Here is a 27,500-nt window from a genome sequence, read left to right as displayed (position 1 = left end):
TTGTTTATTCCAATGATAAAAATGATTCGTTTGTGGATCTTTGTCCGTCGTAATTTCTTACCTCGACCTACCTCATTCTTCCAGAATTTTGGTAGACAAAGGCGATACCTAGATGTGAAAAATATACGATATTCCATCCTTTTAATATTCATACATCCTACGGGGGTCGATTTAACCACCATCTATTTTAGATATTCCCTGGTCAATAGCAAAATTCTACTGTACTTATACAAATAATTCTTCATTTGCCAAGCAAGACAACAGTATAAGCCCTTATAAGAACGAGAGATATAGGACAGACACATCCATAAAGAATATATCCTCGTAAAAAAAAGAAAAAGAAAGAAAGAAAAAAAACACGCGTTCCCTCTTAAAAACACCCCTTAGGATTGATCAATCCTATCGACCACACAGAATCCTACTACACGTCATCCTAAGTTGTTACCCATCCCATAAGATAGAACTATCTAAATAATCGACAAAAAAAAAAAAAAAAATCAATCCCATTTCCTCTCAAATGCAGAATCTAATCCCCCCTCCCCCCCTCCCCCCCCATTCCCAAGGACCGCGAGCTGGGCAAGACGGTGCCAGTGCAATGCTTCAACACGGCGGCACTGGCTGCGGCGGCCCTTGGCACGACCGAGATCGACCTTCTGACCATCTCCACCCACGGCGGCGAGATGGATATCCTCTCGTCAATCCCGCGCTCCATCAGGATCAGGGTGAGTTAGCGGCGTCTGTATGGGTGGGGGGGGGGTAAGGGGTGGGGGGGGACGTGGGGGGGGGGGTTGAAGGAGAAGTGGAGACGAGTGTGTGATGTGGGTTGGTTGGTTGATGGTGGTGTGGCTGTTGGGTAGCTGGTGCGTTGGGTTCATGGGGATGTCATATCTTTTTGATAAGTATGTTTTTGTTTTTTTTTATTGTGTGACGTGTATTTTGATATGTCGAGAGAGAGGGAGGGAGAGAGAGAGAGAGAGAGAGAGAGAGAGAGAGAGAGAGAGAGAGAGAGAGAGAGAGAGAGAGAGAGAGAGAGAGAGAGAGAGAGAGAGAGAGAGAGAGAGAGGGAGAAAGAGAGAGAGAAAGACAGAGAAAGAAAGAGAGAGAGAGAAAGAGAGAGAGAGAAAGAGAGAGAAAGCCTGAAGAGTACCCACAAGCATGTCCGCCAAGCAGCCGAAATCACACAACGGCTCCTGCCCTTCCATCCTTCTGTAACAAAACGAACGGACCCAAAGCGGCCTCCAGACCGACGCAAGGACCTCACCCGTTTCCCTTCTGCCCCCCAACAGATGATCGTGATGGCAGTGCCCCTCGCCAGCAAGGAGGAATGGGACGAACTCAAGGCGATCGGCAAGGCAAGAGGTCTGACCACCGTCTTCGACAAATACAACCTCCATATTCTCATTCCATCCGGGGAGGTTAAGATTGTTTAGGCTAGGTTCATTCTTCATATATATATGCATATATGTATATATATATATATATATATATATATATATATATATATATATATATATATATATATACATATATATAAATATATATACGTATATATGTTTGTATGCATATACATATACATAGATAAAGTTATAGCTATAGAGGTAGATATATACACATATATATAATTTCCTACGATTTTTTTTTTTTTGTACCATTTGTACATTTATCTCTACTTATCTATAATTGTTAAAACCTTCTATGTAGGTTTATTGGTCTTTTCATACTGATCTTGACTCGTGATTCGATTGACATGTAATCATATAATGAGATATGTCATTGACGAATTGATCAGCATTTACATATGCATTAATGTTTACTCTTATTTATTTTTTTGTTTCGGTTTTGTTTCATTTCCATTTTTATTATCGTTTCATTGTTTCGTTTGATTATCTTAATAATTATGTATATGGACAATTCAACTGAAATAAAGAACTCGGTTAGTCATTAACTGCGGATGATCGATGCTAAGTGTTTCATTTTGATATTCATTAATTGCAAGTATCAAGAGGAACTAGGATAACCAAATCACTTTTTCATTGCATAATCAAAACAAAACCGATATTCACACAGACACACACAAGGCATATATATATATATATATATATATATATATATATATATATATATATATATATATATATATATATGTGGTGAGAAAAACAGAAATGGATTTTATAATTTTAAACGTGTCACAAGATTCAATGTGCCATAAAGTACTATTTTCATCCTGCATTTAAGAAACTGCAACAAAATTACCAAGTTGCAAATATCTGTTTAGATGGTATATTATAATTCATAAAGACGAATGGAATATCAAATGTAACCACACATGTTTGGTTTTTTCCCTTTGCAATACCGATGCAGTTGCAGGAGAGTGACAAACCATCTCTACTCAGCATATACAATGTTATATGCTTTCAGGACTATTGTTGCAAGTCCGTTATGCAATCGCTTTTTGACACACAGTCGGCAATCATCCTGGCTGAAGCAGGATAAGTGCTGGTAATTGCACTGACTTCATCGCTATTGAACATTTCATTAATTCGAGTAGGGAAATTACAGCAGTATAGACATACTCATATGTTCGCATATGTATATACATGAGTAGGTGTATACGCATGCACACACACACACACACACATATATGTGTGTTTGTGTGTGTGTGTTTAGGATTATGTATACATATATATATATATTTGTGTATATGAATACATATATACAGATCTATTTCATATATATTTATATATTTATTTACACATATGTATATATATATGTATATATATAAATATATGTACATGTATATCCATATATACATACACCTGTATATATAAATATACATATATACATATATATATATATATATATATATATATATATATATATATGTAAATGTATATATAAATATGTGTATATACATATATACATATATAATATATATATATATATATATATATACATATATATATATATATATATATATACACATATATATATATATATATATATATATATATATATATGTATGTATATATATATATACATATATATATGTGTGTGTGTGTGTGTGTGTGTGTGTGTGTATGTGTGTGTGCATATATACATACACATATAATGATATAGATATAGATATATGTGTGTGTATGTGTGTGTATGTGTGTGTGTGAGTGTGTGTGTGTGTGTGTGAGTGATTATATATTTACAATCCAGTTTGATGGATAAATGTTCAAAGGGATCTAACAGGTTTTCCCTCATAGTAAATCAGTTACAACCATATTCTACCTTTATGACCGACCTTTCATAATGTACAACACCAATGATATAATCTGAATGAAGAAAACAATCTAAGACAAACAAAATGAAGGTGAAAGTGAAGAGGCGAGTGTTGCCTCCTAACTGACAAACGTGAACGAGCAATTAAAGAAAATAATAATAATAATAATAATAATAAAATAAAAAATAATTAAACGAGCGACCGACAAAAGTTGTTTGGGTAGTTTGGGAATCTCAGATGAGGCCGCGACAGTTCGACCGCTTGCTCGATCCAATCTCTTTTTTGAGCAGCTGGTTCTATGGTCGACTTCAGTTCTTTCTTCGAACTGCCGATTCTTTTGGGCCAATGACTGGGCACCCGCGGTACTCGGCTTGCATCTGGAGGACCCTGGCGGATATGTATATATATATATATATATATATATATATATATATATATATATATATATATATATATATATATATATATATATATATATATATATATATATATATTATATATGTGTGTGTGTGTATGTGTGTATATATGTATGTATGTGTGTATATATGTATGTATGTATGTATGTATATATATACATCTATATATGCATGCATAAATACATATATAATATATGTATATATATCTGTATGTATATATGTATATATATATGTATATATGAATAAGCCGAGAATCGTGGATGCTCAGTCGAGTGTGTGTGTGTGTGTGTGTGTGTGTGTGTGTGTGTGTTCAGATACTCCTGACGCCATATGCTGTACCACACACGGAAGCCAACTTGTCATGCATTTGTTTATTCACATTTGTGAATTATATTTGAAATCTCCATCTATCACATATATATATACGGTTTATATCTACACAGACACGTGTGTATGTGTGTGTGTGTATCATATGAAATATATTAAATGAAACCTATAATTTGCCTCCTGCTATCATCATTATCTCCGCTACTGACGGCGAAAAGTAGCCATTAACTCTCTGAATTTAGTTAAGCCTGGGTATTACACGCAATACGGGCACATTTAGATCAGAACAAGGAATTCCTACAGACAACGACAGGTAGGAAAGTGTTTACGAATGCTACAATATAGATTCCAATCCCTCTCATGAATCCTGTATCTCATTCATGACTATTTTACAGCAAGAACCATGATATCTATTTAAATATCGACGAGAAAAAATCTAAATCATTTTGATCGTGTAAACTGCATCAATATGAAATGTTAATATCCCTTGTCTCTCTTACTAGATTGTGTATAACCCACGCCTCTCTCGGGTTTTGCTCTCCCTTGCCCCATTGGATCAACAGATTACAGGACAAGAAGCCGTTTCAAAGACAAATGTTATAACTCGTGCATTACGACAATTGGGCATTTTCATTACATGTCAATCATAAAAAGAGAATATAACATGTGCCCGCCCGTGCGTGTGTGTGTGACAAGCAACTAAAATGCTAACGGTTTTTCCATGTCATCACATCTTTCACATATAAGTCTGCAAACAACGCACGATGTTAAGTATTGCTCTCATATTTTCTGTTTTAAGGGCGGAAATTTCTGGACGCCCATACACTCGTTTCGTCCAATAACCTTAGAAAAAAAAACTCAAATAACAATCTGAAAGGACAGAAATAAAATGGTTTACCTGACATTCAGAACAAGATCACACTTTCGCCTCCTCTTTGATATTAACATTTCAAACATTTCACAATTTATCATTCGGAAGTCGCCAGTCTAACACAGTCCCAACAACACCATTCCACTTCTCAGCCAAAAGACATATCCCTGACAAACCTTTTCAAAAGTATTTCCACGCTTCCAAGATGGCGAAAATCCTCACGCATGAACTAATCGAATCTTTTACAATCCCGACTAGATCAAAAAATCTCCTCGATTCTCGCTCATTAGCATTTCCTCTGAGACACCCACGGAGGATGTCTCAAGATTCATCAGCGTTATGTAAACAAAATGGAAATTACTTTAGTTGTTTAAGCCCCGTCCTCAAGCGCTAGCAATTCCCGTTCATAAACTCGGATAACTGTTAACTTTATATTACTTTCCGAAAGAAGTTTATTTCGAAATAATTATCTTTTCTTTCTAATGTATATCAATTCTAAAAACATTCCTTAGAATTTTTAAAAAATGAAGTGTTTCCTAATGATATGATGGTGGTGATGTTAATGATGACGATGATGGTAATGATGACATAATGATAATGTGACGATGATATTAATAATGTGATGATGGTGATGAAAAAGAGGAGAAGAAGAAAGAGGATGATGGTGAGGATGACAGTAACAATGATAATGATGTGATGATGATGATAGTAATAATGATAAGAATAACAATGATAATGATAATGATACTAATAATCATCATACTTACAATAATTACACTACTAATAATCATAGCAACAATGATAATCATAATGATAAAGATGAAGTGATAATGATGATGATAATGATGGCAATAATAACATTAACAATGATAATAACAAGAACCACAACAATAATGATGATAATGAGAATAATGATAGTAGTAATGATGATGAAGATGATGACACTGAAATTCATACTGATTATAAGAAAGATTAAAGAAATAATACCGATGAAAATGATAACAACCCATTGGTTCAGGTAAAATTTTCTCTCACTCTCTCTCTCTCTTTCTCTTTCTCTCTCTCTCTCGCTCTCTCTCTCTCTGTCTATCTACCTATCTCTCTCTCCCTCTCTCTTTATATATATATATATATATATATATATATATATATATATATATATATATATATATATATATGTGTGTGTGTGTGTGTGTGTGTGTGTGTGTGTGTGTGTGTCTATGTGTATGTGTGTATTTTATTTTTAAGATTGTTTTCAATGACTGTTTTTTACATTCGTCAAGAGTAATAGTTTTCCCTAGTGACTAATAATGGAACACATCATGATAATTACCATAAACACCCTAATATGCACCAAAACAAGTTTTAGTTCAGAATTCCGAACATAGATGGCACCACACTCTCCTGGCGCCATCAGGAAAGAAAGCCTTGAGAGTCGCCCCTTCACGGTCTCTATTGAGCACCAGCTTCAGAGAGCAATGCCATGCAACAAGATGCAGACCTCCCGCGCTAAAATACCGGCGGTGCATGATGTTCAGGCAGAAGGAGGAAGGTGAACCAGACCATGTTCAGCGGCTGCCATGTTCCTCTGTGCCTTCATGGATGTTTTTTTCTGTCTACATTTCATGGGATAATAATTATGATGATGATGATTACAATAATGATACAAATAATTATAAAGATAGTAACAGTGGCAATGATGGTGATACTAATAATGATAATTATGATAATGATGATAATAGTGATGATCCTTATTGATATTAATAATAATGGAAATAGAAGTAGCAGTAAAAATGATGGTGATAATAGCAATGACAATAATGATAATAATGATGTCAAAATGATAACAATATAATGGAAATTGTGATAATTAAGCTAATGACACCAACCATTATGATAATAAGTGATAAAAAATACAGTCATAATAAAAGATGATAATAAAAATGGTAATAATAATAACAGTGATGATAAGGATATAACAATGACATGAATAAAAGTAATGATAATATAATGATACAAATCAGCCATAATCATCATTATTAACGTTGTGTTGAAAATAAAAATAGCGATTATGATAAGAATAACATTCTTTTCATATTTGATTAATAGGAAGCAATATCATATTCTAAAAAAAAATCGCAACTAGATCATAGGCAACTCTAATTTTATTCTGAACCAATAAAAATATATTTGCTAATAATTATGAACCAGCGCGCACGTGTGTGTGTGTGTGTGTGTGTGTGTGTGTGTGTGTGTGTAGTTGTGTGAGTATATGCGTGTGCATAAGTTATGTATGTATGCGCATATATGTGTCTGTGCAAAGATAAGGATACACATGGACATATAGAAACATAAATATTTCCAGTATGCTGCGTACACCCCCACCACGGGCGGCGCTGATTGAGAACAGGCTGGTTAGCGTCGTGTCGCAAACGAGGTGGTTGACCTCGGCGGCGGCGGGGGCGGCGGGGGTGGCGGGGCGGGCAACTGAACGGCAAATTGGCGGGAAGGAGGCAGTCAGGCCGAGGCCACCGAAGGGTGTGTATGCCAATCTGCAGTGAGTGCATCGCCTATTTTGTTTGGCATTGGGTGAATTTAAAGCTTTTGGATTCCGAGTGTGTGCGCGCGCTTCGGGTTTCCCTTCGGCTGTGGGTGCTGTTCCTGTTAGTGCTGTTGCGAAGTCGCGGTGCTGTGTCATTCCGGTTTGAAACGGACACCGGCTTGAAGACCGTTGATTCTCCATAGTGCGACTTCATGCCAGCTGTGATTGAGGTTCTCAAGGGCCACTTTAGCAGAAATTCTGGTATAGTGACAATGTCGGTGAAATCAAACCGCAGCAGCTCTACCGATTTTCATCCAGCATTGATAAGCAATCGACTGATGTGTTTGTTTGAATTGATATATACTGGTTTGGAAAAGAGCCATAACTGAAAAAAAAACGGTGTTAGGATTTCAGTATCTATAGACAACCAAGAAATACAAGTATTAAGAGGCCAATCACAGAAACCTAACCTCGAAACTAGGTGGAATTAGGTTAGGCTTTAGTAAAAAAAAAAAAAAAAATACCCCGAAAACAGGACATTGAAACTTACCGCCAAAAATCGCTGTTTGGCATGGCGTAAGCGCGGAAGCAGCTGGATGCGGACTTCTATTCTATAAACTATTAGTATATAGTCGACTTTACCTGCGATTCCACTCCTGTACTCCACAATCTGTGTCCCGATAGTAGGGGAGGGCATGAAGTAGATCAAGGAAATTGCGGGGTAAAATATGAATTCGGGTCATATTTCGTATGTAAAATCTGGACCCAATTACCTACTTAACTTTGCCTAGTTTTGAAGTTAGCCCTATACCTAGCGACTGACAGCAACAGAGGCCGCTCATGCATAGTACTTCATACAGCATCGAAGTCTCGGTTGCTGTCATCCTGGCGCAGTGAGGGGATTGCTCGTGGTCGCGGTGGCTTCTTCATAAGTTGCACGAAGTGTCCTGAATAGGGGGGGGGGGTCCATGGTTGGTTAGGGTTAACTTCAAAATTAGGCAACGTTAGGGTAAATTTTCCGAATAACGCCGCGTTACGAAATACCATAAAAGTGGTATCGATGGGTTCCTCTCAACCTCTACTATTCATATACAGTAGAAATAATGCGCGATTCCACCTCTGGACCCCACAATCTGGGTCTCTTTTTTTTTAAGGCACTTCGTGCCACCTCCTCCTACTTCGGGGCATATTTGCAAAATCTTAACCCAATTACCTACCTAACTTTGCCTAGTTTTGAATTAAGCCGTAGCCAAGGGGGCTTCGCACCCCCCACCCTTTCTTTAAGGCACTTCGTGCTACTTCGGTACATATTTCGTATGCAAAAGCTTAACCCAATTACCTACCTAACTTTGCCTAGTTTTGAATTAACCCGTAGCCAAGGGGGCTTCGCACCCCCCTCCCCTTTTTAGGGCACTTCGTGCTACATACCTTGTGCAAAATACCCCGAAAACCACCATCCTCGCCCTGAAATTCAAACATGGCTGTGTTACGTATTTACGGCTAGCGACAAGCTGTGGACTGTAAACATCCAATGAATTACCTGCATGCGCTGTTATGTTCTCTCGATAGATGGCGCAATACAGTATAATTATAGAGTGCCCTCTATTGAGTAGTCGTGCCATTATCGGTCCTAGTTTCCTATCCTGAGGAAGACTCAGTTGCTGTTATCATGGCGCAGTGTGAAGGTTATCCGTGGTCGCGGCATTTTCATCTACAGAACTAATTACGTATCATAAGTATCACGAAGTGCCCTGGATAGGGAAGGTCCACATGGGGGCGTAGCTCCCTCCTGGCAAAGGCTGACTTCAAAACTAGGCAAAGTGAGGTAGGTAATTGGGTTAAGATTTTGCATACGAAATATGTACCGAAGTAGCACGAAGTGCCTTAAAGAAAGGGGGGGGGGGTTAGGGCTAACTTCAAAACTAGGCAAAGTTAGGTAGGTATTGGGTTAAGATTTTGCAAACGAAATGTGGCCGAAATTTATATTTTACCCCGCAATTTCCTTGATTTACTTCATGCCCTCCCCTACTATCGGGACCCAGATTGTGGGGTCCAGAGGTGGAATTGCGCATTTTTTCCACTATATGAATAGTAGAGGTTGAAAGGAATCCATCGATACCACTTTTGTGGTATTTTGTATCGCGGCGTTATTCGGAAAATTTACCTCCCGACTGTTCCTTTCCATATTTTTATTTTTCCCTCTTCGCTTTTTCCCAGTCTTCCCCATGTCTCTCGCTCTCCAAACTGACTGTCCTCCTCTTTTCCAACATTTTCCCCACAAACTTTTCTTGGCAAAGATCTCGCATACTTTGTTAAATGTCGCCGCCTCTGTCGCCCAGGTGTCATGACCGCAGATCGGTGCAAGATGGAAGGCAGACTGAGCACAGGACCGTCAGTGACCCAAGGGGAGCATGGCGTCTCTGGAAGGCCAGCGTCAATTGACGTGCCTTCTGCGGACAAGGCCGACACCAACACTCCGGATCTTACCTCGAATGGCACTTCTGTCGCTCTTACGAAGTGCCAGCACGCTGACTCCACCATGACTGATGTCACCAATAATAACGTCAAGAGTAAGACTCGTGTTGTTCTTATCTGCAGCCCGTGTTTGGGGGATTTGTTAGTCTTTGGAAGAGGGGCTGTCATGCGAGGTCTTACAGAGATAACGTAAAAATACTTGTTTGAGTTTAGTTTATTATAGGCTGTAGATATTCCTTTTAGAATTTTAATTTCATGTTGAGTATAGTGCCACCCACCCACCCACAATCATAAACGCCTTTCTCTCCGACATAGACCACGAAGACGAGACAGACGGCGACAAAGTGTACAACGAGACGACGGAGCCCATGGAGAAGGGCGACCCGTGCTGCGGCTGGCTGAGGAGGTCCGCCTGGAAGATGGGGAAGAGGAAAATCAAGCTCGGGAGGCGGAAGGAGAAGGGCGAGGAGCAGCAGGAGGGAAGCCTCTACTCTACGACTTACTCCCGCAGACAGTGGTTCATCCTCCTCGTGCTCTGCTTGGGCACTCTGACCTCCTCCTTCGCCGTGTGTCTATTTCCGCCCTTCTTCCCGAGGATCGTGAGTACGGGAACCCAGTCACTCCCGAAAGAGCCTGCGGGAGGGAGGGCCTGTTGTTGGGTCGGAAGGACCGGGGCCGAGGAGCCGTTTGAGTTCTCGGAACCCCAGTTTGATTGTGGTGGAAACATTCTCTTTTCTTTTAGATTATTGATATTTATATTAACTCCCCTCTCGTCCCTACTCCCCCTCTCCCTCTCTCCCCCTCTCCCTCTCTCCCTCTCTCCCTCTCTCCCTCTCCCTCTCCCTCTCCCTCTCCCTCTCCCTCCCCCTCTCCCTCTCCCTCTCCCTCCCCCCTCTCCCTCTCCCCCTCTCCCTCCCTCTCTCCCTCCCCCTCCCCCTCGTAACGAAGGATACAGGAAAGATTGCTGGATGAAACAAACCCCGAATCCCTTCGCATCCTAGTTCACACCTTATGGCGTCAGGATAGGCTAGGCTAGGATAGGATTAGATGAAATAGACTACCTTAGATCTAGTATAGGTTGTTGAGGTTAGGATAAGTTCAGGCTGGGACGAAACACCGACGATAGTGTACGTCTGCATACGTGGCGTCGGCTGGACACTTGATATAAATATTGCGTTTTGATTCCGCATTCGGAAAGGAAAATTATTCGAACGTCAAAATCTAATAAAAATAAAGGTTGTAGATATATCACTTTGATGTTATTACTGCCCGAATGTTGCTAATACGATTACAGATATTATTAAAGTTATTGATAACATAAAATGCAATGATTTTATCAATTATATCCAGTTAGTTTGCAAAACGCTATTATCAGAAATTGGTTTGATACATATTTATCTTTTATAATCCCGTACATGTGTGTAGCAAAACGGTATAGATCACAGGATTTGTTTTTCTTGTGGTATTTTATCAGTAACAGAGTTCCTTTGTAAAACCACTATGTAAATTCTTGTGTGATTAGGCCCAAAAAAAGGAACCCGGCCGATTCTGAATATCATGCTTTGATATAGATTTTTCGAGAAAATTTAATTTTTAAAGAGACTGGTGTCGACCGGTATTAGTGTGTTATATTCGTATATCTATTTCATTTATTTACTCCAAGGATTTATTTGGTTGTATAAAAGTCGTATCTACCGAGTCATTTTTACTCTGCTACTGGTTCTTTGTTATTATCATTATCATCATTCTCATTGTGATCATCATTATCTCCATTTTATAATCAATATCATTTTAGCATTATCATTATCTTAATCATTTTTGTTATTATTTTGAATATTTTAAAGATTATCATTATAAATTCTAACATTAATCCCTATGATTATCATCATAATTTTCAACATTATCAACTTGCCCTTATCACTGATCAGCTAATCCAACCTGCCCTTATCACTGATCAGCTAATCCAACCTGCCCTTCATTGCAGGCCCAAGAGAAGGGAGCTTCAGCCACCATCTACGGCCTTATTATCGGGACCAACTGTCTGACCGCTTTTCTTATCACGCCTGTTGTTGGAAAAAACGTGAGGCATTTTCTTTGTTTTCTCTTTATTATCAATTATTTTGCTTGTATAATATCACAAGATTGATGTTGGTGTGGGCTGGTATTTTGTGAATGTCTGTTAGAATTTTAGGTGTAGTAAGTTTGCTATTTAAATATATAGATCGTTATTTTCATCGTGGATTAGCTTGTTATATATTATAATACACATACATACATACATACATACATACATACACACATACATATATTCATACATACACACACATATATTCATACATACACACATACATATATTCATACACACATACATACATATATTCATACACATACATACATGCATACATACATACATACATACATACATACATACATACATATATTCATACACACACCAGACATTTTTTGTACTTAGGCAAGCACTGAATGCATATCCAATTTGCCATATAATCTAGTGAAATCTGAGGAGAAAGAGCGATGATTCGCAAAATGCAACTCACTCTATAAATTGCTGTAACAGCATTTGCACTCCAAGACCTCACTCAAAATGTAACCCTTTCCATGATATCAACCTTTTACGGAAAGCCACTTGAATTTCACGAGAGGAATTGCAGCCCAGACTCCATCACTTACGTTCGTGCATTGGGTAACCTTCATCTTTCCTTTTACATCTATCTAGGTTTTCTTACGACCACTAAAATGTCAAAAAATAATAATACAAAAATAAAAAAAATGCTATTGACAACTTCAAAAGTTTTCTTTTGGTGTACAGTACTCATTACCTCGACGCTTCCATATTTAAACAATCATTCTGTCAATAAAACCGCTTTGAAATAGCCACTCTAGCTATTTATTTAACTAGCTTGCCGTGACAGCTAAGAATCCCTCGATGGCTGAAAATTTTCATGTTTGAATGCTAACTGATATTGTTGCTGTTGAACTTCTAATAGAAAGCCAGTCATGAAATATAGTATCGTGAAAATGCGGAAGAGCGTAATTCAAGCATAATAGTAACTTGGCTCTACAAATATTTCCTGAATTATATGTATTGACATACATTTAACCTATTGAGAGACACCTATTGACATATATTTAACCTATTAAGGTAATGACGTCTTTTGAGAAGATATATACAAATATGCTTAAGAAATTCTTAAATTGTTAAGTTGGACAGAAGAACAAGGATATTAAGGTTATACACAGACACACATAAACAAGCAAATAAACTTGTTGCATATTTTGTATTGGAATTATAAGGCTATTAACGTGATTTTTCCCTCAGCTTAAGACCATTGGTGTTCACTTTGCCTTCACAGCCGGCTTATTCTGTAGTGGAGGGTGTTGCATGCTGACTGGGTAAGTCTCGTGTACATTTAGAAGTATGTTTACGATATAACGCCTTTAGCTATAAATCTAAATATATATAAGAAATGAATAGATTATATGGCATTGAACGACTGTTTTCTTTCCGGTCCAGTCTTCTGGAGTTTTTTCCAGGAGGCACTGCCTTCGTGCTCATAGCCGTGCTCATCAGAGCGGTGCATGCCACGGCTAACTCCGGCATTCTGACCAGCTCCTTTGCTTTTATTGCTGCGGAGTTTCCCGAGTCGGTTGCCAAAATGTTTGTAAGTCTGACTTGTTTAGTTTTTGGTTAAACGGTAGAAGGTAATATATATATATATATATATATATATATATATATATATATATATATATATATATATATATAATATATCACCGCATAGTATTAGAATGCATAAGCAATCGTCTCCTGGTTTCATGCTGCCCGGAAGAGACCTCCCTCCCTCCTTCACAATCTGCAACTTTCCCTCCAGGCTCTGACCAGGACCACCATGAACCTGGCCCAGATGTTCGGGCCGGTGGTGGGAGGGGCGCTGTACGAAGTGGGCGGGTTCAAGATGCCCTTCATCGTGATGGGCAGCCTGCAGATGGCCATGACGATATTCGCCTCCTTCCTCCTTCCTCATACCTCCAGTGAGTAGTGGAAATAGTGATCATTTCTTGGTAGTATATATCGTCACCGGTTTGAGACTTAATTAACGTCTGTTTCAACCACCGACGCCTTCTGGCTCTTGGTAAGCGTCGCTTTCAGTACTGTGACGTCTCACTTATAAACCTCTTGAAATCACTGACTCTTGCCTTATCCTATCATACCAAGTAACGTACCTTCCAAATTTGAAAAGAGGAAGCAGCGACGACGAAAGACGAGGCCAAGAAAGAGAGCGAGGTTCAGATCTGGAGAGTGTTCACCATCCCGGGCGTGTGGGTCTCGTTCCTCACCTTCATCTTCTCCACGATGAGCAATGGATTCCTCTCGGTCACCCTGGAGCCCCTCGTGCTTCGGAAGGTGAGCGCAAGGAGGGTATTCAATGAGGCACGCGCTGTTGGGATTCTTGGAATTTACATTATCATGCAACGTTAGCAATCGGGCGGGGGTTAGTCACTCATTTAGTTTAGAAAATCGAGCGTTACTGGCTTATTAAAAATTAAATCAACTTATTGTAAAATGATGGTATAGTTCAGATTTTTTTTTCCATGAATAGGAAATAGACGGGACATATGGGCACGAACTCCGCGAAAGTCAGTCCGCTCCAGCTAGCTCACCTAGACATTCTGTATCTAGAAATTTGTCAATGATATAAGAAAGCGTATTACATACAATCATCCCTCATTGTGCACAGCCCCATTATAGACTCACAGTATGTAGCGAAGCTTGTACATCTCCGACGTTTTCAGTTCGACCTGAGTCCGTTCTACGTGGGTCTGCTCTTCGGCCTGAAGGATGGGGCTAACAGCCTGGCGTCTCCTATCTGGGGCTGGGCGTGCGACCGCTACCAGAACGTCAAGCTGTTTATCCTCATAGCCTCCTGCTTTGCCTTCACCTCATTTTTCCTACTGGGACCTTTCCCCGGAGTTCCCATACAGAGGTAGGTAGGTAGGTAGAAAGAGAAAGTTTTTTTTTTTTTTTTTTGTGTGTGTGTGTGTGTGTGTGTGTGTGTGTGTGTGTGTTTGGTTCGTTTGTTATGAAGACTTGATTTTGGACTTGGTTGAACATCCCCGATTGTCTGTATGTTCCTGTTGAATATTGTCCTAATCTGAATGTGGCTATAAATCCAAGTCTAACCGTCGTAGAAAAAATGATTGTTTGCCTATATGATATATTGAGAAAGTCTTATAGTTTGAGTTGTGCGAGTGTAAAACCGTGTTTGTGCAATGTTAGTATCAATGTTGATATTTGTTTGGTTCTTCAATCCATTCATTAACATCAAATTAGCATTTAGACCATTGGTTAAATGACGCCCCCTTTTTGCTTCAAGCAGACCTGCACTCTAAAAGGAAAACAAAAGATTCTTGTTTGTGTTACAACGAATGAAACCAATAATACAGGCACGCGGCAATTTTACTCAGTAGATAAACATTTTATTCAAAGGGAGCGAAAAACAATTTTAAGAAATGGCAAATTAGCCAAATGGACTTGCAATTCCAAGAACTAAATAATTTAAAAACATGGCTCATAATATTCGATAATACCCATGAGACTAATTCCATGATATGCACAGTTTCATAAACCAGCTATAGAAATAAAGAGACATGGCACGTACATGACATTTCGAGTTCTCAGTAACGAAATGCAAAGCCACTTACTCCAGTCAACAAATCAAACCAAGGCCTCCACATTTCCAAACACTACCTAAATGTGAAACATGGAGGCATTACCCACACATGATATATCGAGTTCTCGTGACACTTACACCAGTAAAATGACTGAAAGGAAGATAGGACACATTTTAGAAACTAAATATGAAACAGGATAGCATGACACGTAAATAATAATTCGAATTCTCGGCACTGAAATGTAAAACTTACTCCAGTATATACCTAAAACCAAGGCATGTAGATACTTGTTCTTAGAAAGATTTCATAATCATTATTAAACAATGATTTTTGAACAGTTGACTTCACGCTCCACTTAATTCCCCTCACGCCCATCTGGGCAAGGGCGACTCCTAGTTTGGGAACCACTTATTTTGACTGTGTTAGATAAATATTAGATTAGTACTCTTAATTGACCATTGACGGATTGTACTGGATTTTAGTTTATATAGATTTTACTTTATTTCTGAAAGTCCGTCTTTAGTTTTGATAATGTGATTTGGGGGGAAAAATATAACCACCTATTTTACTTAGTATAATCCATAGTTCCTGAATATAATCCTGTCTTAAAGTTGTCATACAATGATCACCAAAAGATAAGAACACATGTTTCCCTTTAATATCACAATTCTCCCTTATTTTCTTACGCAAACACACAACACAAACTAAAAAAAAAAAAAAAAAAAAAAAAAGGATCATCTATTAACATTCAAACTCTCTCCTCCTAGCACGCTAACGATCGTCATCCTTGCCCTCGTGCTGAACGGCTGCGGCATCGGCGGGCAGCAGGTCGCGGGGGTCGTCGATGCCATGAAGGAGGTCGTGTGAGTACTTTGCCCAGCGGGGACTTTACTCTGCGGATGTTGAAGAAGAAAGTTAGGATGTCTCGGCTTTACCCTTCTCTTCCCTCGGCCCCTCTCTCTTCCCTTTCTTCCCTCGGCCCCTCTCTTCCCTTTCTTCCTCGGCCCCTCTCTCTTCCCTTTCTTCCCTCGGCCCCTCTCTCTTCCCTCGGCCCCTCTCTCTTCCCTTTCTTCCCTCGGCTTCTCTCTCTTCCCTTTCTTCCCTCGGCCCCTCTCTCTTCCCTTTCTTCCCTCGGCTTCTCTCTCTTCCCTTTCTTCCCTCGGCCTCTCTCTTCCCTTTCTTCCCTCGGCCCCTCTCTCTTCCCTTTCTCTCATTTTTCTCATTTCTCATTTCCCTTTCTCTTCCCTTTCTTCCCTCGGTCCCTCTCTCTTCCCTTTCTTCCCTCGGCCCCTCTCTCTTCCCTTTCTTCCCTCGGCCCCTCTCTCTTCCCTTTCTTCCCTCGGCCCCTCTCTCTTCCCTCTCTTCCCTCGGCCCCTCTCTCTTCCCTTTCTTCCTCGGCCCCTCTCTCTTCCCTTTCTTCCCTCGGCCCCTCTCTCTTCCCTTTCTTCCCTCGGCCCCTCTCTCTTCCCTTTCTTCCCTCGGCCCCTCTCTCTTCCCTCTCTTCCCTCGGCTTCTCTCTCTTCCCTTTCTTCCCTCGGCCCCTCTCTCTTCCCTCTCTTCCCTCGGCCCCTCTCTCTTCCCTTTCTTCCCTCGGCCCCTCTCTTCCCTTTCTTCCCTCGGCCCCTCTCTCTTCCCTTTCTTCCCTCGGCCCCTCTCTCTTCCCTCTCTTCCCTCGGCTTCTCTCTCTTCCCTTTCTTCCCTCGGCCCCTCTCTCTTCCCTTTCTTCCCTCGGCCCCTCTCTCTTCCCTTTCTTCCCTCGGCCCCTCTCTCTTCCTTCTCTTCCCTCGGCCCCTCTCTCTTCCTTCTCTTCCCTCGGCCCCTCTCTCTTCCCTTTCTTCCCTCGGCCCCTCTCTTCCCTTTCTTCCCTCGGCCCCTCTCTCTTCCCTTTCTTCCCTCGGCCCCTCTCTCTTCCCTTTCTTCCCTCGGCCCCTCTCTCTTCCCTTTCTTCCCTCGGCCCCTCTCTCTTCCCTTTCTTCCTCGGCCCCTCTCTCTTCCCTCTCTTCCCTCGGCCCCTCTCTCTTCCCTTTCTTCCCTGGTAGAGAGGAGCTACCCTGTCCCCGAAATACGTTAAAAAAAAGATCCGTGGTATGAAAGTCAACGAACTTGGGTTCTTATGTTCTCGATCCACCTAGTCATTGCATTAAGTAGTTTTCATACTGTATAGTGTGACTGGATCTCATTGCCCCTGGTCCAGCGGTAAAGTTTCCCCAAATTGCCCAATGGTTTCAGGGGAGGAGGGTTCCCGGACGAGGCTGACACCCATGGCTGTGTGGCGGGGCTGTGGTCTTCCTTGTCGGGGGCGGGAAGGTTCATCTCGCGCGGTGGCTCGGGTGTTCTGATCGACACCATTGGCTTCAGGAAGTCCACCGTCATCGTGGTGTTCCTGCATGGGTTCATCGTGAGTATCGCCTGCGTTGTGTGGAGTTTTAATTTTAAATGGTCTTCTGGTTGATACTATTGCTAGTGTGGTTGTGGGACACTTTGCATCTTTTCTCGTTCGTTGCTTTGCCGTGTTGACACCCAGTTCTTACTCTTTTCTTTATCTTATCCATTATCGTATTCATCACAAATTGTCAGATGGTGATGACGATGTTGCATCTACTATTCTGCGGCAAGAGTAGGCTTTCCTACTTGCACCACTACGACACCGACAGCGAGCCGAGCGAGTCTGGTCGCGGGGGAGTCATCACTTCGGGGGCGAACCGGATCGGCACCATCTTCACCACATCCCCCTCGGAACCTGTCACCACCAAAGCTGTGAGTAACTTAAAGGGGTTATAATATAGGGATTCTTATCATACATTGTAGATTTTTGGATACTAAAACGATTTAGATTTTCGATTTTTTGGTTCCCATTTGTCAGCGTCCTGAAAGATAGATGGGTCCAAACTCGTCTTCTTGGACACTCTGGATAAGACCCTAATATGGTATTAGAAACATTAAGAAAATTGGGCTTAAAAGTAGCTTGGAATCTATACATCTTATCATTGTCGCTATATTGTACTAAGTTTACATTATGATTTATAAATACTAGCAATAAATGATTAGTGTATAGAAGAAATACTCCCATTTAAAACAAAACTGCAATGCAATTAGCGCACGTTAAGCACAATTTGGTATGGGATTTGTAAAAATATAAATCATTTTCTTCATTTTGTCATTTCAGATTACCATTGAAATTCCTGGTTATAGAGAAGATTTTGAGGATTCTCTATTCTGTGGCTCAGCACCATTATCGACATCCAATAGGTAAAAAAAAAAAAAAAAGGGCAGCAAGGTAACACTGGCAAGAACGATTGTCATTTTTTTGTTTTAACACTTCGGAATGTTTAAGGATGCTTTCTTTCGATGGGTTCCTACATCAGTATATCGCAAGCTCTTCACCACCCCTTTTGCTTTTGATTTTAATTTTTTTAAAGGTTTTTGAAAGACGATTTTATTAGCTAAAGGCAGCTTCCCAGTTTCATCTCTTACCTGAAGCTTGTGATATTAAATCTAAGGCAACATTTAAAAATATCAAATTTAATTTTTAAGTTATATAAGCCCCTTGATATTTCGAACTTGGTTCACTTGACCCCAAATTCTGCCCTTACGGACCCCCACAGATCGCCGGTTGGACACGAAGCCTTTATATTTCTCACCTTTCCTTATCACATCCCTGTGGCATACTACAGGATCAGTATATGCACCTTCTTTTTTCCTTCTAACTTGAGCGTTGCCTGTGCCCGATCCAGTCTGTTTATTCTTAATTTTCAAATAGACGCAATCAGCTGGGAAACGGTTTCATTCTCAATTTTGTTTTCGCAGGTATGGACGAGGCAGGTCTCGACGTATTGCTACAATAGAGTCTGTATAACATGAATGCAGATCGTTCGTAGTGAACAAAGGTGTATATAAAACGTTATTAAGAATACCTGTTATGTAAATCCAGTGTAAGTTTGAAAATCCAAATGCTCTAGTTTATGGTTTTTGCGGTGAACTCTTTCAGGCAATGCACAACAGAATATTAGATTTTTGAGATATATTTAGATTATTTATAGCTTAGTAGTGACCACATCAGCTTTTTTGCCTGTTTGAAAGACAGAATTACATTATTTGAAATTGGCTTTTGTTGCAATCTTCCAGAAATTCCTTTCAAAGTAATACATTTCATAATTTAAGTTTCTTGAAGTATTACACATGTCTTTTAAACTTCAATTACTCAATTTTTGAAGCAATATCATTATTGCGCATAACCAATTTGAATGAGCCTGATGCATATGATAAAGGGTGGACCTTAGTACTGCAAAGCTCCGACAAAATATACTGATTTCAAAGTAATTTTTAATTGTTGGTTCAGTTTGGCAGTCCTGTATTATTTTAGATCTTCAAATGTCCAGCCCTTTGTAGTTTATTCATATGACATTTTAAAGAATAGTATGGTCAGTTAAAACAGACAATGAGATGATGAAATTCTTGTTTTTTTTACATAAAGCTAAATATATATTTTTAAATATGCTACAGAATGAAATACTATATATATAAATCCTAGAATTTCACTGTATAATCACAACACGAAAAAGACTTTATATTTTTCCAGCTTTCAGAAAATGATGCAACTTCACATATTTATTTGTTATTGTATACTTTTTGTATCTTTGTTCATTGATTCTTTTTCTTTAAGGAAATGCTCTCCCTTTTTTGATAGGGGTGTCACAACAGTAGCATCTAAGAATCATTCACATGAGCTATTTAATTGTGTACAGTCCATGTGGTTTACTGTTATATATTTTATATAATGTAGAATTTCCTCCATTGCTGACTTTTGAGAAAACTTGTTAAATATCAAGATTTCAAAAAGCACCAACAGTAAGAGAGGTTAGTTTAGGAACTGAAATGTTTTTCTTTTTTTCTTAGCAGGAGTCCCAAAATGTGACATAAGTTAACCTGACTCCTGCATTAAACTATTGATCTCTCCCATATTCTTTGTTATCCTACAAATTAATCAACCTATTTACATAAATTTATTTAGGTGGGCCTGCAGGTGTCTTACCACAATTCTTTGGGTCTATCCTATGCTCGTTTTTTCTTCTTCTGTATTTGCCATTTTAAAAGGCTACACTGGATACTCTGTACTTCCAAGGGGACTGTACCTTCTAACATTTTGTATAAAGGAGAAAAAAGAAAGTTTGTGAAAAGAAAGACAGCGAGAGGATTTCAGGTTTATTCAGTGCTGAAGAATAAATAAGATGCACCAAACTAGCATCATTACAGAGGAGAGTGACTGATAAGATTAATGTCCCAACTATTAAAAGACAATTTCAAGACCTAATGTTTTACATCTTTGCTTACATTTGCATATTCAAATAGGAATGTTGGAACATACAACTACCACAACATAATTACAACAATGTATTTCAATTATGATAGCAAGCAAATAACAAAACTGCATAGTAACATTCTTTCCTTAGTTCCTTTGGATTAAAACACACAAACACCGATCACTTTTCACATGTAAAGGCCATCCAGAATGAGCCAAATTCAGTATCCAAAGAATACACATTTTTTTTACTTTTGAGAACTGGAAGTCTGGCCCATTAGTTACTAGTCCAAATTTTATTTTATCTTTTAGTTGCAAAGACAGTAAAAAGCCTACAGCATATGCAACCAAAAACTAACAATTCATTACAAAGCTGTTAAAAGAGTTCCTCGTTTACATCTATATGAATACACCATGGATGCTACTTGCCTATGAACATCATTCATAGCATATAGTATATATATTTCCTGCACATCTATATCTAATTATACATCACAAAACTCCAGAGGAATTTTGGCACACAAGAAAGGAAGACAAATAACTTTCAAACTAGTAAATACTGTCTAGGAACAGAGGTTTACAAGCAGCAACCTAGACGAGCACAAAACCGCTGAACCTAATATTGTATACAACATACAGAATACAGGAGGAAGCATGCATTACTAATCAGATATATATAAAGTGTGACAATCTGTTTGGCACTGCCATAGCCTGGCTGGTGCAGGGTGGGAATGTTGTGGAGAAATTTTACCTCCCCTCAACATAACCACAACTTTTCCACCTAATTGTCTCTGCAATCTATTAACCATATACAATAAATAAATACACCTACTTGTCTCAGATTCACATTGTTCATTTGATAAAAGCATTGTCACATTAGCACTCTGGAGAAGCAAATTCCAACTATTTTGCTATAAACTGCACAGACTTATTGGCACACCCAAGACCTACACATTAAAGCCTTGCTATTGGTCCACTTCAGCTCCTCCTCCGTTACAGTCTGCCCACACGCAGTACAAACATGCAGCACCAGAGTGATAATCCTTTCATTATCTTGAATTTTCTACTGGAAATGGATTTTCCTTACTGGTTTTACATCAATACTGATAAACCCAATTTAGTGATTGGGTAAAAAAAAAAAAAAAAAAAAAATACAAGGACTGTCAGCCTTTCAGTGTATGTATAAATGTATATACATCTTTATACACATTATTATATTGTCTGAGAATGTTTAATATAATTGACAAGAGAAAACCTGAAAAAAAAATAAATAAGTGACACCAAGACATGAAGATGGTATTGGCAATAAAAATCACATTACACCAAAAACATCATTCAAAACTGGCCAAAGCTTAAAAATGCTAAATAGAATGTTTCATTCTTATATTAATGATTCTTTTATTTAATTTTTTCTCATTTACTTTTTTGACAAATAATGCAACTGTTACTTATGAACATTTTCTGTTGGCACATCTCTTTACATGAACAAGCTAGACAAGTGAATGCAAACGATTATTACAAAGCCACTAATAAGAGAACTACCAATATAAATACAAATTTTAAAGTCATCCTCAATATTTTACTCCTATTTATATATATTTATGATTTTCTATGTCAGTATAAAATTGTATCTTTAAACACTTAATTACTTACTAACAATCGTAATGTTTCAATATATATATATATATATTTTTGTACAGTGTAAAACTTTCCTCCAATCAAAGAAAATTCCATTCTTTTGGTCGTAAACTCGGAAGCAGTGACTAAAAATGTATGTGTAGCACAATACAGATGCTGAAATGTGGAAATCCTACACAGGCAATGATCTTGATGGCAATGACCTGAAGCTACAACTACTGCTTATTACTATGAAACCTGGTCCGTAAACTCATTCACTTGTCATAGGAGCAAATATAACAATATATTTTCTTGCTGTGTGGCAGTGAAATGACTAGAAAAATAATTTCACATTAACTATGTTTAATCCTTTATAGCATGAAGACCTAACTACTGTGTTTCTACTTATGGTTAAGTTGTATTTCCCTTACAACTCTTTTTTTTTCTTTTTATCATAAAATAGAGTATGAATACTACAGAAGTCTTGAGTGGATACAGTTATTACATGCTTTCATTATAGCGAACAATATCAGCTAATTATACCTATTCTTACATCCTTACTCTAGGCTGCCACAGGTTGTAACATACAGCACTTTGTAAGTATTAACTGGAGATTTGATGCTTCATGGTAATAAAGAAAAAAATAAATAAATAAATAAAATACATATATATATTACCATATGGTTTGACACTGGTACGAGCCATTTTCTTGGTAATTTATAAAATGGAATACTGATATTCCCCTAAAACTGACATTCCTCAAAATCTCAAAGAGGAATTTCGCTAAACATTTTCTTCATATCATAATACTGCAAATATACTTACAGTACAATTAAATCAACACATACTCCACCTGCAATTGTGTGAAATGTACAATCACTTATAACCACACAATAGGGAGAAATCACACCCAAGAACCAAGAAAATTCAATTAATTTTCGGGTAATAAATTCCCCGCTCACATATCCTCTAATATATCCAATCCTGTAATACTTGCGTGGATCACAACAAAAGCCCAATTGAATATCAACAAAAAGGAATCAAAACCCACAAACACATCACACTCTGACATCTCTTAAATTTGAAAGGAAAGGAAAAATAACAGTAATCAGCAAAAGAAATGTACATATATTACAATAAACAAATCAATCCATTCTCATACCAATTCATATTCATCATTATAACCCAAAAGAAAGCAGGAATAGTTCATTAACCTATACATTTACCTACATCTTCATTTCCAGCAAATGACACAGAAAAACACTTCCATACACACAAATACCTTTAGATTTTGTGTACATTTAATATTTAGATTTTTTTAAGTTATTAAATCATTCACCATAATCATATTTTTTCCTATAATTAAATGTGCTTGGCCTGATACAATACATAACACGGTTTATGAAAAAGAAAAAGAAAAAAATATATATACATACATTAGCCTAAACACAATACTATTAAGATTCATAAATCTCTTGTCACTCATATTTATAAACTGTAACATTAAGAACATCAAGAGCAATTTTTCAGTAATCTTATACTTATATATTCCATATGCTACAAACTTTCAAAGCTAAGTACATAAGAAATATGATCATTTCATGATTAGCTTTGAATCTCCTTTTAAATCTTATAATGAATTTCTTAGTCTACATTCTGTGTATCTGCCAATTTATAGGTCTTTCTGTTACAACTTTGTTATCCTGAATTCACATCATTACTCCAGGAAACTTTCAAATTCATGCTTACATAAGATAGGGTCTTTAGAACAGCATAACAATAGGATAAATTCATCTATTATAATTCTCATATACACACACCCACCCACTTGCAATCTCACTCTCACTCAATAACATACACACCCCAATTCAAAAACCCACACACCCACAAATACACTCAAAGTCTTCCTCCCTCCATTTTTCAACACAAGCATTCAACCAATAACAGATAAACAAATCTTTGAAAATCACATTAGTCAGTTTTCTAGTTGAGAAACACTAAAAATACTTCAGTGTCCCTCAATATTTTTCTCCCACAATGTAAACAACTTTCTGGAATACTGGTCTATAAAATTTTATCAAAGAGCATTATGATATAAGGAATTATCATGCCATTTCTGAACACATTTTTCCTGCAAGTTTTCATATTCGAAGACCACATAAATTCAGAAAAAAAATTAAGTTCTCCGAAGATAATAAAGGCTAAAAATGAAGAAAAACAATTCCTGTTATGGTACATATAACATCACTTTCAAAAAGAAAATATATATTACAGCAAAACAGAGAAGAGAAAGAGACCACATTACACATAAATATAACAATATATAAATACATGTCTTGTCAAAAATTAACAATGACCAAAACAAATAAATATTTGTACAAAGAAGCAACACAGCCCTCAGGGATTATTCATTAAAATGCTGACTCAATTACTTAACCATAACTAGATAGCGTATAATGACGGAAGAGAAAAAATACAAGGTTTAAGATATCACTCGCTAATACTTGGACTCGGTGAATTTATTTCACTAGTCAGCCTGCTACCCAATGAAGGAAATGTCTATTTCCATGAGGTATAAGAAAAGGTATACAATTTTGGATTTTTGTATCGCCTCTCTAAATTCTCTCTCATTACCCTGTAACTTCTCTGTTAGCCACTTAACTTGTATAGATCATAAAACCATGCATAACCCACTACTCTCGAAAGGCAAAAGAATAAAACAAAAAGTTTGTCAATTCGTGCCAACAAATGAGGGAAAGCCAAGCAATTTTGGGAATATAAAAAGTGGACCTACCTAAGCCCTTCCATGACATTTAGGGGGACTGTCCCATAGGAGGGGTGGGGGGATTTAGAATGTGAGGTGATAATTTAGTTATGACTGGATTTGAATTCCAACGCTTCTAAAGAGGTCCCCACACATATGTTATTCTATGTGAGTAGTATAGAAAATTAACCGATTTCAAGTTTGAATGTAAGTTTGAAGTTACTGCTGGGAAGTCCATAAAAATATGCAGAGACCTATGCCAGAATTGAAAAGAAATATATATACATATATATAATAGTAATAATAATAATAGTAATAATATGAACATTTATATTCATGATTATTTCTTCTTTTTAGGAAACTACAGATAATTTTAGGAAAACATGGTCTAAGCTTGCTTAACCTTTCACTAGTCTTCATGCTGTATTTTTTTCAGTCTTAACATTTTACTCAAATTGTGAATAGTGCTACACATCAAAGATGTGCAAAAACCTCAGGAGGGGGAGGGGGGGTGATAAGTCTCGGTCCCCTTAACCCATTAATGCCGGGGCTTGTATTTGAGTAATGCTGCTCCCGCCAGCCAGATAACAAATGTGCACAGTGACTAAGTGTGAGGGCTCTCCCGGTGCGATGGCATGCTGTGCCACTATGCCTGCTTCAATGGGTTATAATTGGAAGTTTTTGTATTTGTTTACATTATTTTCACATGTGAATAAAAATATGTCTATAAAAAGGGGTCTCCTATGATTATGCACATATGTAACAACGTAAAACATAAGTTTTGAGGAAGAGATCAAGGACGTCACAAGGGGAGACCGAAATATTACGCTGGCATAATAACACATCAACCAGCAAGAATGGGTTAAGAAAAACTTATGGGCACAAAGAACTTACCAAATTCCCAACTCTTTTAATACTGACATAACATTTAAATCTAATGTCTGCATCAAATAATTTTCATGAATAACTGTACAGTAGATAGTAAAAAATAGTCTTTTTCAATTCATCTTTTAATCATACCTTCTTAACTTTCATATCTAGCATGCTTATCAAAATGGCAATGAAAGTTTCACCATGGCAAAAATCTCCCAGTTAGGTAAATGCTAAAATTAAAAGCAAGGTTCAAGACATCTCATTGTGATGGAAGAGTATGATTGGTCAACACAAAACAGAAAAAAAAATAAGTATTATGTATTAAGTAATAACTGTTAGATATCTTACATCTTCATCATTCAATTATAATGTCAATGTTTAATTCACTTATCTAATATGCTTTTACACTCATGAGATTTGAGGTTTTGTCTCACCACTAAATTTTTGCTTGTGGCACATCAGAGAGCTTGTAATAAAGTAGAAGAGACATGTAATATCATTCTTTACTCACTAAAATCACCTTAAATGTTGATGTCACTGCAACATCCATTGGTAGATATAGCATCTGTTTCCTGGTTCATAGTGAAGTTCCCTTCTATAAATACATCACAGAAGTTATCCAAAGTAGTACATAACAAGCAGTGGTTCTCAACAGTCTCCACTTCACTCTCCTCCTCTTTCTCACTGAGGGAAAACTTAAGAAGTAATCAATCTTGTATTGATTTGCTGTTTCCTAATATATAGTATATATGTATACGTGGAAAAAAAAATTATATAACACAACAACACACATTGTGTGTGTTGTATGTTTTGTGCGTTGTTTGTGTGTTGTGTGTTGTTTGTGTGTTGTGTGTTGTGTGTGTGTGTGTGTGTGTGTGTGTGTGTGTGTGTGTGTGTGTGTGTGTGTGTGTGTGTGTGTGTGTGTGTGTGTGTGTGTGTGTGTGTGTGTGTATGTGTGTATGTGTGTGTGTATGTGTGTATGTGTGTATGTATGTATGTGTGTATGTATGTATGTATGTATGTATGTATGTATGTATGTATGTATGTAAGTAAGTAAGTATGTATGTGTGTGTTGTGTATTTGTGTGTATATGTATGTGTGTATATATGTGCGTGTATATGTGCGTGTATGTGTGCCTGTATATGTGCGTGTATATGCATGTGTGTCTGTGTGTGTGTGTGTGTGTGTGTGTGTGTGTGTGTGTGTGTGTGTGTGTGTGTGTGTGTGTGTGTGTGTGTGTGTGTGTGTGTGTGTGTGTGTGTGTGTGTGTGTGTGTGTGTGCACACAGCAATGACTGACATTAGGTGAAATTTCACATGCAACTGCAAAAGGTTGCAGTTCCTTAAAAAAGTTG

General features: G+C 37.9%; 3 protein-coding genes across 4 annotated transcripts in view; 2 read left to right on the top strand and 1 right to left on the bottom strand.

The window, feature by feature from the left end:
• LOC122264423 (uncharacterized) overlaps positions 1–2,075 on the top strand; it is an 8,998-nt gene extending 6,923 nt beyond the window's left edge. Inside the window, exons 6-7 of the mRNA XM_043033295.2 lie at positions 564–722; positions 1,287–2,075. Of these exons, the coding sequence (XP_042889229.2) occupies positions 564–722; positions 1,287–1,430 (303 nt within the window). The 3' untranslated portion in view covers positions 1,431–2,075. The remainder of the gene's footprint in view (positions 1–563; positions 723–1,286) is intronic.
• Positions 2,076–7,381: 5,306 nt separating this feature from the next.
• On the top strand, positions 7,382–23,170 carry LOC122264427 (MFS-type transporter SLC18B1). Of its 2 annotated transcripts, none has more exons than XM_043033310.2 (14): positions 7,382–7,439; positions 9,764–9,994; positions 10,215–10,498; positions 11,884–11,979; positions 13,240–13,313; positions 13,435–13,582; positions 13,793–13,952; positions 14,162–14,325; positions 14,715–14,905; positions 16,361–16,456; positions 17,823–17,991; positions 18,171–18,350; positions 18,760–18,842; positions 19,401–23,170. In XM_043033310.2, exons 1-14 carry the CDS (start codon positions 7,427–7,429, stop codon positions 19,447–19,449), a joined length of 1,938 nt encoding a protein of 645 aa, XP_042889244.2. In that variant the 5' UTR covers positions 7,382–7,426; the 3' UTR covers positions 19,450–23,170. The 2 variants fall into 2 exon arrangements, with proteins under 2 accessions (XP_042889244.2, XP_042889245.2); XM_043033311.2 differs by having other exon boundaries at positions 7,397–7,420.
• Positions 20,783–27,500, bottom strand: part of LOC122264426 (monocyte to macrophage differentiation factor 2) — a 25,018-nt gene continuing 18,300 nt past the window's right edge. The window contains exon 6 of the mRNA XM_043033309.2: positions 20,783–27,500. This exon is cut by the window's right edge and continues 721 nt beyond it. The gene's annotated coding sequence lies outside the window, so the exon portion shown is untranslated.

This window comes from Penaeus japonicus, unplaced genomic scaffold (assembly GCF_977035675.1).
Source record: "Penaeus japonicus unplaced genomic scaffold, GWHDUDI00000001_assembly GWHDUDI00000010, whole genome shotgun sequence".
Lineage (NCBI taxonomy): Eukaryota > Metazoa > Arthropoda > Malacostraca > Decapoda > Penaeidae > Penaeus > Penaeus japonicus.
Note: the sequence above shows the minus strand (reverse complement) of the source record. Positions and strands in the feature narration are given on the sequence as shown.